At 36.2% G+C, this 15,110-nt stretch overlaps 1 protein-coding gene across 1 annotated transcript in view; it reads left to right on the top strand.

Moving 5' to 3' along the window:
• Positions 1-15,110, top strand: part of LOC135222604 (cell adhesion molecule Dscam1-like) — a 677,404-nt gene that overhangs the window by 423,624 nt on the left and 238,670 nt on the right. Inside the window, 1 exon segment of the mRNA XM_064260698.1 lies at positions 1,418-1,598. Within this exon segment, the coding sequence (XP_064116768.1) occupies positions 1,418-1,598 (181 nt within the window).

The raw sequence follows: 15,110 nt of genomic DNA, 5'->3' as shown, positions 1-15,110 counted from the left end.
AGTTTATTACTCGCAGTCAGAAGTGATATATGTTTATATATACAAACATACATACATATCTATAACTATATGATATATATATATATATATATATATATATATATATATATATATATATGTATATATATATATATATACATATATATATATATATGTATATATATATATATATATATATATATATATATATATATATATTATATATATATACATATAGTTATAGATATGTATGTATGTTTGTATATATAAACATATATCACTACTGACTGCGAGTAATAAACTAATTTGTCTGCTAAATTTTAAAACAATTTAGGCTGAACTTCAACTCTGAAAAAACTTATCAAAAGGAAGTACAGATAAGTAAAGATACAAATGAATAGTTTCCGGCTGTTCAAAAGACGTTTTGGATTTTTTCGCGTGGTAAATAGATAAAGTAAAACTACATACATACGCAGACGCGCAAGCGCACATGCACATAGTTTACAGAGCTTTATATACCAAATTAAATATTGGTGGGCGGTGTTACAGTTTCTTGACTCAGGCATCATTTTTCTCCAAACAGAAAGGACAGGGAAAGAGGATCAAGAGAAAATCCAGGCCGGAGGTTAAAATTCCTGGTGCAAGTGGCTTCAATGAATACAGTTTCTGGAAGATTTCTTTTGGCCTTGCAGATTATAGAGTACTTATCCCAGTGAATGGCATGGCCTGTCTTAAGGCAATGATCTGCAATGCAATTGAAAGAGGCCAAACAAACAATGGTATTTCAGATCATTGGCTTAAGACAGGCCATGCTATTAACTGGGGTGGGTAGTACCCTATAATCTGCAAGGCCAACAACTATCAGAAAAGAAATCTTCTGGAAACTGTATTCATTGAAGCCACAGCAACCAGAAACATTAACCTCCGGCCTGGTTTATCTCTTGATCCTCTTTCCCTGTCATTTCTGTTTGGAAAACGTGCTGCCTGAATCAAGAAACTGTAACTCCCCCCACCACTATTTAGTTTTGTATATAAAGCTCTGTAAACTATGTTTCTACTCAGTTTGGACTTGAAAATGTAGAATAAACTATGACAGGACTCGTCCCAAGTCCCGGTTTTCACTCACCTTCTTACGTGGATTTTATGATATGCTCAAGTATGTAGACTTTCGTGCTACATTAAATACACACACACACACACACACACACACACACACACACACACACACACACACACACACACACACACACATATATATATATATATATATATATATATATATATATATATATATATATATATATAAGTATAGTATTAGTAATTTGTTATTAAACGAGATTACATGAGTTAATTAAGGTAACCACACATATTTTCAAATGAAATGATGACCATAATCGTTCTTATTGTTTACTTTTTTTTCTCTCTCTCTCTCCTTCAGTGCTGATGTCTGACGTGTCGGTGACGGCGGAAGCATCCACGGCATCCATCGGAGGCCTCGGAATGATCAGGTGCAGAGTGGGTGGAGGAATGGGCAGTGCCGTTGGCGGATGGGTGATCACATCTTGGCTTATTCAGAACTCGCCAACCTCCATACCCGTTCCTATTCTCGATACTGGACGGTGAGTGACACCATTTTTACCTTTCTTTGTCCCTGCCCGTGTCTTGTAATTATTTATTCATTTATTTATTTATTTAATGTATTATTATTATTATTATTATTATTATTATTAAGTTTTCTGCAATTCTTGTCGTTTTTTCATGGGTTTTGTTGATAATGCGTCGGTGGTTATTGTTTATAGTTTTATTGCTATTGTTGTTAGTACTGCTCCTTCTGCTCCTATTTTAGATACGATGTAATGGAGAAGAGAATCCGCCTCAGAGCAGAATTAATAAGACTCGGTGTGAGAATGTTGTGGTATAAGATTCCTATCATTGTTCACTAACAGAAGAGTGACTGGTTCAGTGTGAATGTAGCGCTCAGACATAATTGCATCATACCTTCAGTGGCCAATTGATATTTATTGGGACGGACAGGAGAGAGAGGTAAGGAAAAGACCAAAGGACGTTGTCACAAGTTTTGCGAGATAAAATATTGAAAGGATGATAGTTTCAATGTGTACAATGTTAGTGTAAGACATTCAGGAGCAATCGTAAAGATTGCTGAAAGTACCGGTAAGAAGAGTTAGAGTAGATCTGGAGTGGTGTGCTACCACTACTATACTCGAGTGCTGAGGTGAGGTCAGTTTTATAGTAAAGGAAAGAGTTAACACATTTTTCAAATCAAATCTGGGAGATTTAATCAATTTAGACTCATTTGCTGCATTTGATTATGATGGAATCTCGGTGAGGAGATCTGACCATCCTTGCTGATAAAATGTTCAAAGCTCCTTAATGTTAAAAATAATTGATTAGATACCCATTATTGCCTTGAGGGAGACGATCGGAGATGTGGAATGGCGTAAGCCACGCATTTCTTTATTATTGTTAAGAATGAATCAGGATAATCAATATTAGAAGCTATGTACATTCTTCACCAGTTTTCTTTAAGGTCATTTTATTCAATACAGTCATCAAAAAGCTTCCTTTTTCACTTCACGTTTTCCTTATTTTGAACACCTCTCGTTCTAGAAGCCAGAGTATAGGAACGGTCTGCAGGTGCTCATGTTTGGTGTGTCGAAGAGACCCAGCAAAGAAATATATGTATTGAGAGCTTTGCAGAAGTTGCTTACATTAATATACTTGTCATATAACTCCATGAGCTTAATGGGAACTAGGCTTTCAATATTTTTCTCTAATCTTAATCAATGGAGAAAAAGTAAGTAACCTGCGTAATTAATATTTTCATTTTAAATATTTTAACGTTGATTAAAGAAAATGCTTTCCATTTAGTTTTAAGCCTTTTGAGTGGGAAATGTAACAATTTACTGAAATGGAAGGAGTGACAAAGTAGTCGGTTGAGTTGGTACCTCATACAATTATAAAGAGCTGTAAGTCAGGATCTGGTGTATTTAAAGGATATAGCATCTTAAGCATTAAAGGTATACGAGTATCTCTTCCATTTTGTAAAATATATTTCCTCCCACTTGAGAAAGTGTTGAAGGAAATGCCGCGTTTTGACTGAATAATCCAAGTTCGTTGCTGAGAACCTTTCTCAATATACCACCGGCGCAACACCCAAGTCAGTTGTACGAGCCGTAGCCTAGAGCCCTAGACCCATGAATTCATCGTCTTCTGGGATAGCCCCCAATTCTCCCAATTACAAATCAATCAGAAACTTTTGAAGTGCTATGACCAGTGAATGGGATGAGACAATAATGAAAAGGAAAGCCTATGCAGCTGAATTTGTCGCATAAAAGAAAGTGAATAAGCTTCTGTGAAATGCCGCTAAAATCAGGCCCCTAGATTCAATAATCTGACTGGCGGTCAGTATAATAATAGTGTACATTTTCTTTGTCAATATATTGTCCATTATAAATTTATCTAATTTTTTTTCATCTCTCTCTCTCTCTCTCTCTCTCTCTCTCTCTCTCTCTCTCTCTCTCTCTCTCTCTCTGATATTGAAAGAGAAACTGAATTTTTTATTATTGTTTTGCTGAAGTTAAACTGGCTCGTGCTTGTTATGTACAACAAAATGCGGAGACCATGGACCGCCTTTAAGTATTGTATTGCGTTTATTACCTTGCTTGGCCTCTTGAGTTTGCAGCCATAGAGAAGAAATATTTAGTTTTGCTCGAGCTTTTTTATCTTATACTAATGTGTTGTTGCCCGATGTTGTTTACAAATGAAATGCAATAACAGCAGCAACAAACGATGATAAATAACAATAAGCGTGGTTACCGGAGACAACGAAGCTCATCCGAGGGCTGGCTTTAGACTACCGATTTTAGCATAAGAATACTTGTTTGTTTCAGGAAATGAACTTAGTATTAATTAGCAAATCGATGAGTGACCGAATGGCCTAGACGTTGCTAATAGTAATAGTTGTTTAGCCATTCTGTTGAATGAAGGAGGCGCCGAAACTTTCTGGTCCTGTCCTACGTAGTAATCATGGAAAATATACAAAAAGAAGGAGGAAAATATACTAAAAGAAGGGATGCCATCGATCCATGAATGTTATAACTAAAGGAGCCCTAGTACTAGCGTGAAGCTTGAGTATTCCTTCACATTCATATAGTAGCGAATGCGGCTTGCTTTGTGAATGTCGTTGAGGTCTTGCAGTGAGTTCCTTTATCCTTGTGGGAAGCTGACTTGGGACTGGAGGACTTGTGCGTGGTGTTTGTCCCTCATCTCACTGTGAAAGGATGGCATAAGCAGGGGCTCCAGAGCGTACTGTTAGTACTACTATCGTTGCTAACCTATTCCCATGCTTACAAACGAAGATCAAGAACGGTCAGAGAGATTAAACCCTTCACAGAATTCATTCGAGCGAGCATATTTGTTCCCCAAGTTAGCAGACATTTCACGAACAGTAAATCATCACATTGTTACTATGGGAACTGAAGATCTCTCTCTCTCTCTCTCTCTCTCTCTCTCTCTCTCTCTCTCTCTCTCTCTCTCTGCACGATATGGGAATAACTGGCAAATTCACAATAATGGTTGTTTTGAAATTGTTGTAACACTTCTCTAGTTTTAATATATTATTAATAGAGGTTGTGAGAATATTTTCAAGGTTTCTATGGTCATAATTGCTGTCTCAGAGTCACTGCGTTATTTCCCTTAAGAAACCCACATGTCTTTAATATGGAATTTTGCTTTCTATTTTTACAGTCGACTTCGTTCTTAGGTGATTTTTTATAATAATAAGAAAACCATTATTATTTTTATCCCCTTGTTAGTTTGCAATAGATGGTAGTAAATAAAGAAAATTGTTGTGACTTGTATTGATGTTAATAAATAAATACGGGCATTCTGTTCATTTAAGGTCGATTTTATATGAATGTTTACACATGTTACATGATATCATATCATAACCGCATCAAATTTGATCAGCAATGAAACGCAGGCAGTTACTCCCATCGTTTGAATGGTCAAAACCCTTGTCACGTCATCTTTCCAGGGAGACACCCGTCGAACATGCCGCATTTGTATCGCCCCTTTCAAAAGACTGACACTCGGTTGGTCGTTGAATAGCGTCGGTGGGGTAATTGCGTTGACTGGTTAAAGTTCTACGCATCCACTGGAGAGGAGGAACCATTTTGCCTGACGCTAGGAGGTGGGAAAGACGCCAGGATATGGTTCGAGAATGATGAAGCTTTCAGCCTTGTCAAGTGATTGTGTCCTAACTCTCCTTGGGGTTTGGTGCGGGAGAAAAGCGAATCATCGAGTAGATATCCGTTTAGATCAATGTTTTGATATAAGTACAAAAGGGATTCGAGTGTCATCGTTGACAGGTCATCGTTTCATGTTAGTCATGAACTCTTCATTTGGACGTGAATTAAGATTAACTGATTTTCAGGTTTTGCTCTGGCCTGTGGGTCTTGAGTTTCATGCTGTTCTAAGATTGAATTTGGATAGCGTTTGTCTTTTGCCCATAAACACAAACTGAGTGACATTTTAATCATTTATAAGTCTAGATTTAAATAAATCTCCTGGAAGCTGAGTTTGAGTTCAATAAATACTCGTCTGAAAGTTGATTGTGATTTCGCCCTCCATTATGTATTCATAGGAAACTTGCTTTGAATCCAATAGTATTTAATTCATTATTGTTCAATAGGTGTGTTAGTTCTTTCTTCATCGGTATATCAATCAAGAGAAGATTTGCTTTGTTTTGATGTGCTCTTCCTCCAATATAGAAATTCTTTGAAGACAAGAATGGTGATCCCACTTTTGCTCTCTTAATTAGAATAATACTTTTCAAGTGAAGAGGCCTCATCGTCAGTCTTCAATGAAAATGCGTTGTTAGTTGCAGTAACAACCGCTTTCTTTAAAGGAAGGGACTATGCACACACACACACACAACACACACACACACACACACACACACACACACACACACACATATATATATATATATATATATATATATATATATATATATATATATATATATATATATATTTGTGTGTATGCTTAAGTGTCCGGAGTGTGCGTGAGAGGGAGAAGCTGGAAGAGGTACTGGAACGGACGGTATTTTGTATTCAGGAAGCAAGAGTGAATAAAATTGACGTCTGGCGAAGGGTTTGGAGGAGTATTCGACACTTTTCTGAGTAGTCTTACGCGGAGGAATATGGAGCGGCTAAATATCGTGGAAGAATTCTGCACGGGCCTCCTCCTTGGTTCAGCAGTTAAAGGACGAATATAATGGCAGTCATTGTCATTTATTTTTTCCATGGATAAACTACCTATTGTTAAATCGCTTACACACGCGCACTCATGGGCGCACACACACACACACACACACACACACACACACACACACACACACATATATATATATATATATACATATATATATATATATATATATATATATATAATATATATATATATATATATAAGATCCAGGCAATTGAATACTGAAGTATGGGTAAGAGTGTAGGGGGGAAGGAATCCCTTTAGGGCTAAAACGTGATGTAGGATTAGTCATAAAACGTTACTTTTATGCCTCTCCTACTTTGAACGGTCAGGACGATGCGGCACCTGTCCCCCTCACCTGTATCTGTGTGTTACGTCGTCCTTCTCTATTTTCATTTCATAATAGGAAAGCGCCACTCAAAATGTAGGATAGAGTTTGTGTAATAAGGTATAAGTTCGACGCCGTTTAGGCGATGACTTTTTTATGTTGATTCAGTGAAACTTCCCTTGTAACTGTGTATTTTTGGTCTGTATTAAATGTAAGATGATTGATATCGAATGACCCGTGAAGACTTCAGCTATAAAGGTCGTGAGAATATAATCTGTAATCTTAGGGAATATTCCTTAATTCCAGCTTATGACGGGTGTCATTTTTGCAAAATCCCATTTCTGACAGGGCCAGTGTTGTGTCTACACTATCCTAGAACAGGTAGAACAGAAGCCATGTCTGAAGACTATTATTTTAAACCTGGACGCTGCAAAAGAAATTGTGAAGGGATCCCCAGGAAAGGAAAGTTTTAAGGCTATCAGGAGGACGTGAGCAGATAGACCGAAAGAAACCTGCAAGCGTTTCTTGATCGCCATTTCCTCTTGACATCAAAGTTGTGTGAAAACTGTAGGCGAGTCGTTTTGGCAGGTAACTGCAGTGATGAAACTCAGATTCAAACATAAAAGACATGTGTGTAGTCTTGTGGCATGGATCCTGAAAAGTGCAGATTGATACGGGGTTCATGTCGGCTAGCTAAGTGTCGTCTACAAGTATACACAAATTCACTGCAAAAGTTCTGTTATACATTATGTATTCGTGTGCGTTTGAGGGCAGGCGTGAGAGCATGTAGTTTCCCAAATGACGTTGACCTCAAAAACACTAAAAGCAGCGTAATGGTTTCTGGCCACACGCTTACCAAACTTAATATGCCATTGCCATTGACTCCTTTACGGACTGCTGAAGACAGAGAGCCTGTGCCAGCACAAGGCTGGCTTATCCTAGATAGCTGACTCGGGATAACAATAAGAATAGCTATATGAGGTGAATTTAAGTTCAAGTTTTTCAACTTATGATGCAGACAGTAGAAGAGCTCAGGGCATTTCATAAACTCCTGCGTCTTTGTAAACTGGTTTCAAGTGAGCGTTAATTAAGGATTTCCCCAATGTATTCGGATAAGTAAAGAGGAAAGCGTTAGGGTGGCCTAATGTTTGCGTGATCTCTCGTGAATTATCCTATCCACGTGAGGGATTATAATTTCGTTTGTGAATTGTTCCTTTCCTTTGTTTTCTGTGGCTTAGTGAAAAAAAAATGCTCTTTGCTTTATGTATGGCTTTTTCTGTTATGTGCCTCGGGTTCTTTAGCAAGTTAAGTTGATTTCCGATTTTTTCAAGTTCTTTCTTAAGAAAATCTGGGGAGCAAATTCTCAAGGCTCTAAGAAATAAGTTACTTGCTAAGGCGAGTTTAACTGAAATGTTATGATTGCTGTAAAAAATGTATGTATGAAAGTGAGAATGTCGCTTTCCTGGAGACAGTGAATTTGAAGTTGTTATTAGTTCTGATGATTAAGACATTTAGAGAATACCAAAATTCAATTTTTAGATGTCTTAATAATCAGAACTATACATACATACATTTTTACAGCTATCGTCACATAAAACAACAAGATAATAGGATCAACCTTTCTAATAGAGCCTGGGACTCTGACCATATAGACAATATTTTCCTTAAGACAACGATGAAGCGGATTAAGACAATTGATAGAACCAACGTCGGCTTAGCAGTGGCCGCAGGCATCACCTAAGGGCATATCTCCCACTATTATATATTTCGCTAATGTAACTTCTTCTGTCATTTACTACTTGGTAAGGGTGGGAGTCAGTCCACCGAAATATAGTCCTTAGCTTTAAACCGGAGAGTTTTAATTGGCCTTATATACTTGATATATATATATATACAGATCGAGAATAGTGATCATGATAAACCTCTTCCCAGAATTACAATGATCGAATATTGCACCAGCATTTGCAGGACTTTCCTAAGAATTAATGTTCGTTTTATAAAGCGGAGTCATAGCCAGCACGTACGCGTTAAAAACGTGGTACGTACGAGTTCTGTATTGAACACAATTCTTCGAACAAAAAAAAAAAGTGATGTTTGTATAGCAGCCACATCAGCAGTGCCTTCCTACCCCGACCCCGAGTCCAGGGCGTCGTGGTAAACACAGGATATTGTTGAGAAAATAATATCCGGCCAGTTGTTTGAAGTGTCCAAAAATGATGTTTTGATTTCACTGTTGTCATCGTGGTGCCTCATTCCAGATTAATTTTCCGGAATAACAGCTTCATGTGTCCTAGGGTGTTTTCATTTCAGCATGGCTATTGCGGTTATGGGTTTGTGATCTCTCTCTCTCTCTCTCTCTCTCTCTCTCTCTCTCTCTGACAGAACATTACGGTAAACGTGATGAATTGGTAATTATGATAGTTATCAATAAATATGAATAAATTTCTTTTATGTTATGCTAAAAGTAATTAAATGTAGCCCAAGCATAATAGGTATGAATTATTACTGGTTATTATGAATAATTAACAGAAAATATCTTTAAATTCCAGCATGTTTATCAAAGGCAATAAAACCTGACCTAACCTTTATAAATATACAAATTTGAGTATTTTTCTCAAATTTATCGTGCTTGTCAGACATGCAAACACTTATTCATCGGTAGTTGTGCATATTTACGAATTTATCCGTCGGCACCAGCATACACTCACACCACACACACACACACACACACAACACACACACATATATATATATATATATATATATATATATATATATATATAGTATATAGATAAATAGATAGATAGATAGAAAGATAGGTAGATATCTGCATATATATATATATATATATATATATATATATATATATATATATATATATATGTATATATATATATATATATATATATCACATATATATATATATATATATATATATATATATATATATATATATATTATATATATACACATAATATATATATATATAATATGTATGTATGTATGTATGTATGTATGTATGTATGTAAGTATATGTTTGGCTCTATCTGATAGTTTTGTTATTTGTGCATAATACTGAAATTTCCTCATTATTTCAGGTAGAGTAATTTGCGGACATGCAACTATTACAGACTCCTACGGAATTCAATTTCTGTCTGCTTACGTGTAGATGGTTTACCTTTATGCGGAAGCAAATGTTTTGGGCTGTTATCAAAGAGGATGGTTTGAGTTTGCCTGGCCATAAAACTGGTGAGGTCTGAAAGTGAATGCTTACGTGGACGGTAGCGACTGCTTTAGATTTTTTTGAATGGAACTCAGTTTCATGGTTTCCATGGAAATAGTCAAGTTTGTATGGAAGGAAATGTTTTGGTGTTCTGTGGATCACGTTCCAAGTTGATTCTTCGTATCTTACTTATGTTCTTACCCTGAAAAGTTTCGCGGTAAGATTCTTCATTGGCTTTTTCCTTGGAGCCGCTTCTTCCTCACATTGCACTGAGCTCAGAATACACCAGTTGCACTGTTCTAAGTCAATGATAATCGATTAAAGGCGATCGAGAGCCTAGGTATTTCGAATGGAATGTTTTCATCACTTGATCTTTCATGTTACATACTTTCCGTGTTACCGGACCTTGTAAAGTCATTCCTGGATTTCCTTTCAACGCGTTGAAAGTTTAGTTTGCGTAAGAGTCAGTCGATGGAGGAGCAACGAGAGGGAATGAATGAATAATGATACTGGCCTATATTTCCTCATTCATTCATTGGCATCATTGCGCAAATGGATTTATAAAACCTACTATTTCTGTTCTGTCATTATATTCAAGCTCAACTTTCAGAAAATAATATCTATAATTTCAGCATTCGGAAAAGTTTTATTTGAAGCTTAGAATTCAGTACGAAATTCAACTTTCGGGTTCAAAATTGATAAAAGAAATAACATAATCTCAGAATTCATAGAAAACATCGTCGTCTGAGAGTTCCGTAAATTATGTACATCCAAGCTCCCAATTAAACAAGAAAGTTCGCTTTAAACCTCAGAACTTGGAAAACATTTCAAACCTAAGAGCAGGCCGGTTTCTAAGAATAATTAGCATTATTCTCAAAAATCGAAAAAATGGTTAACAATTAAATTCAAAATCAGCAAACACCATTCAAACTCTCAGTTTGAGCATTCACGGAAAAATTGAATATTTATGTTCAGAATAACAAAAATTAACTTTCAGGCCCTGAAGTGCAAAAAACAAGTGAATTAAAAATAACAGATATATATTCAACATCAAAATGTAGAATTTTCAAAGCAATTACCCGTTATATCTAGGACTGTTGCTGGATGGGCCTTTTTCACATTGAGATTGGTTAGTTATAGTATCTATAATTGTACGAGCTTCAATAATTGGAATCTTCAATTTATAAATACGCATTAGACATTCATGCATACATACAATACATACATACAAATACATACATACTACATATATATATATCTATGTGTGTGTGTTTGTGCGTGTGTGTGTTTGTGTGTATAATTTATATATATATATATATATATATATATATATATATATATATATATATATATATATATTTGTATGTTCGTATTTGCGTATGTGTTATCATTGATTTATATTGCATGAAGACTTCTGCCACAAGGCATCGATCGGTATCCCATGAATCAGAGTACATTCTATTTGTGTCTAAGTAAAGTGGGCAGTAAGAGTTATTGATAGTGGATTGCCTACTCAGTGATGCAAGGTATTCCCTATATTAATACGTATTATGATCCTTCTTTTCAATTTTGCGTTTGCAGTGGACAAAGCATCTTAGTTTTAAAAGCAATTACTGCCCGAGTGCGGTGTGCTGGACCTTAATACCTCTCCCGCTAATTCTGTTGCAACATTTTTTTTAATTTCCATTATTGTGTTTTTACATAAAACATGAAATAATGGATAACAATAAAATCTAACTAGCCAGCCCAACCCAGTGCCGCTTCCATTCCGGCTCATAAGAGGGCTGGAGGCAGGAAGTCTCCGTTGCTAAAAAATAATCTACCAAAATCCAATTATGGACAGAGCCGCTCAAGACAGAAATCGCCTGAGGAGGAGTCTCAATACAAACAGCGGCCCTGACTGTGGATTAAGCTCAGAAAAAGAAAAGAAGATCGTTTATTCTATATTTCCACAACACATACAATAACACTGACACACGCACACACACACACACACACACACACACACACACACACACACATATATAATATATATATATATATATATATATATATATATATATATATATATTGAATGTTATACATTTGTATGTATGAGTGTGTGTGTCCTCTCAATTGCATGGGAATGTTCGTCTCACCTGTGAGAGATTCCGAGTTCGATTCCTAAGAGGGAAGAAATAGTTTCGTCACATTTGGCTGAAGTCCATTACCCTTCTGTTGACGAAAGAGTAAATTCTAAGTGACAGTTGTTGGTCGACCGAGGTTGGTCGTGTTTATACATGCATATTAATATATATATATATATATATATATATTATATATATATATTATATATATATATAATTACATCGATAAAAGCTTCGATGCATTAGCATACCCGGAATGGTTCAAAAAAAGGGCACTCAACAAAGCTAGAAAAATATTTTACAGAGCGAATGTAGAGAGTACATGGAATAAAGAAAATAAGAAAATAGTTGCCCTCCCTTTTATGCCTAAAATGAAACAAATCACTTCAAAAATGAAAGAAAGTCAATATAAATTTGTATATACCTTCGATAATACCTTAAAAAACAAAGTGTGTAAAAATAAATTGGAAGGAGAAGACAGTAATATAGATGATGTAGCGGGGTATACATAATCAATTGCAATAATTGTGGAGACAGATACGTGGGGGAATCAGGTAGGGGAATAAGGACTAGAGTCCAAGAACATAGAAGGGCAGTACAGCTTAACTCTCAGGGGAGTGCTATAGCTAGACATTGTTGGGAAAATGACCATAGGATGGGATTTCAAAAACAGTAGGCTTATATACAAAAGCAACAAAATTAGTCACAGGAGGGTAGTAGAAGGTGCACTTATCAGAGAGATTAAAGTAATTGAAGGAAACAAAGGTTTTACCTCAGAAGATCCCATAAGCCGAGCTTTGATATTAAAGAGCTAAGATTGACCCTGCTGACCTGGAGATTAGGTTTCCTGCCCAACAGACTTTCGGTGACCACACCCTTACCACAAGGGTGAATCCCATTGACCATCAGCTCAGGATATCAGAGCGACAAGAGGGAATTGGCAACTCTCAGAAAACCAGAACAGCCATCGCATAAATGACAGCACAACGAGAAGAAGTTCCAGAAGACTGCTGGGCCTTGACCCAGGCTAACATCCCAAACATCTCTTGAGAATGGGCCACAGAAGGGCCTGAAAGTACTCGAGTGTGGAGTAAAACTAAATGTAAATACTTAGAAGTAAACAAGTTACAAATTGAATTTGTGGGTTTTCTTTTTCAATATATGTTTATATATAAATAGCATGTAAGATTCTTTGCCTTTTACTCCAAGGCATTTTTAAGTACTCTGTTCGTAACTTATATCAAATTATTATTCCCTAGATTGAAGTTGCATACATATATATACATACGTACACGCATCTTTATATATATATATATATATATATATATATATATATATATATATATATATATATATATATATATATATATATATATAAATATTTCAATTTCCTGTTTAGTTCATAATCATCTTATCTTAATTCTTCAAATCATATACAATATATATATATATATATATATATAGATATATATATATATATATATATATATATATGTATATATATATTTTCAGCTTCTCCTCATTCCGCAACCCCCCCCCCCCTTAACCCTTCCTCCTCATTGAACTCTCCACCGTCCTCGTTTTTCCGCAAATCCAGCTACAAAAAGTGAGTCTTTTTGCAGAAGTGTTTTGGTGAGAAACAGTTCCCCGAACGATGCTCAAGGAATGCGTCTATTTATCTCCAGTCATCTTACGCTCTGCCAAGTTACGTATTGACTTTCAAAGTTCATTTTGGAATTTGACTTCGGTATGAATCTCTGCTCTCACTCCCACCGCTCTCAGCCGCCGACCCTCACCCCGAGGAGGCTCTTCATTTTTCTGACTCTTCATCCCTCAGCCTCCCTCCCCCTATCAAGGGCCTCCATCCTCTGGAGTCCACCTCCTTCCTTGTCCCTTACAGGCAGGCTCTAGCAAGCCCTCTCCTCAACCCTCCCCTCCAGGGTCTTCCTCCCGTGACCCCCACTCCCTCCCCGATAGGTCCTGCTCCCCCAGCACCCATCCCTCACCTTGCTGCAAGTCCCCTCTCTTCTTATGCGTCCTCCTTCCCCTTTTGGATTTGTTTCCTTTTTTAGATTCCCTCGCAGTTTCGATTCCTCGCCTGACACTTACTGGCAGCCTTTGCGCATCAAAGCTGCTATTTACACAAAAATCTTGCATAACTCCGGTTTCGAATAGGCAACAGCGTAAATTTATTTTGAACGTAATTCATCAAATTGTATTCAGAAGTAGTATCATACGAATGAAGCCTTATTTAGAGAGCCTGATGAGCTCTCTTTTTTATGAATGACATCATTGACGAGTATATTTCAATGCATTTAGTGACATTGAACAGAAATTTCCTTGGACTTGGTGATATGAATTGTTGCTTTCATTGTGCGTTGTTATTTATTTGTATTCCATTTCTCATAGAATAACATAGTATATGTAAGTTAAACTTCAGTATTGATAAGCTGTTTGTTTTCCTTCTTACCCTACCTCATAATCTAACTAAAAGTATGATGACAGGATTATAAGTATGACTGCCATTGTCATAATAGCTGATTAAATGACATTAATTAGTTATGAAATTATATATATATATATATATATATATATATATATATATATATATATATATATATATATACCTATATATATATATATATTTTTATAGTATATATATAGATATATATATATATATATATATATATATACTATATACTATATATATATATATTATATATATATATATATATAGTATAATAGTATGTGTGTGTGTGTATATGTCTGTTTGAGCGTGCGCGCGCGCGCGTATCTAGACGCCTTTGTTCCCTAAGTGGCTAGCCTAGTTCTAGAGTCTAGAGAGTGGTAACCTTCCGGTTGTCAGCATTTCATTCTAGGAGGCTATTACTAGCTACCCACCACCGTCGATTCAAGCAAAGACACAATGAAATTCTGTGGACAGGAACCTAAATGACCTTTCCCGCTCCCGCGTGGTGTCGATCTCGGGTTTCTCGTTTCAGATTGGACCGCTTCTAATCTCGCCATTGAATCGAGAGGTTGAAAAAACGGAAAGAAAAAACAAAGGAAAAGTTGGAGTAGCTAAAGCGAAAGAAAATTGAGTGGGAAGTCCAGCCACAGTCTCCTTAAGAAGCCGTCCAGAGGTTCCCATTTCTTTTCC

The sequence above is a fragment of the Macrobrachium nipponense genome, chromosome 8, assembly GCF_015104395.2.
Source record: "Macrobrachium nipponense isolate FS-2020 chromosome 8, ASM1510439v2, whole genome shotgun sequence".
NCBI classification, from domain to species: domain Eukaryota; kingdom Metazoa; phylum Arthropoda; class Malacostraca; order Decapoda; family Palaemonidae; genus Macrobrachium; species Macrobrachium nipponense.
Note: the sequence above shows the minus strand (reverse complement) of the source record. Positions and strands in the feature narration are given on the sequence as shown.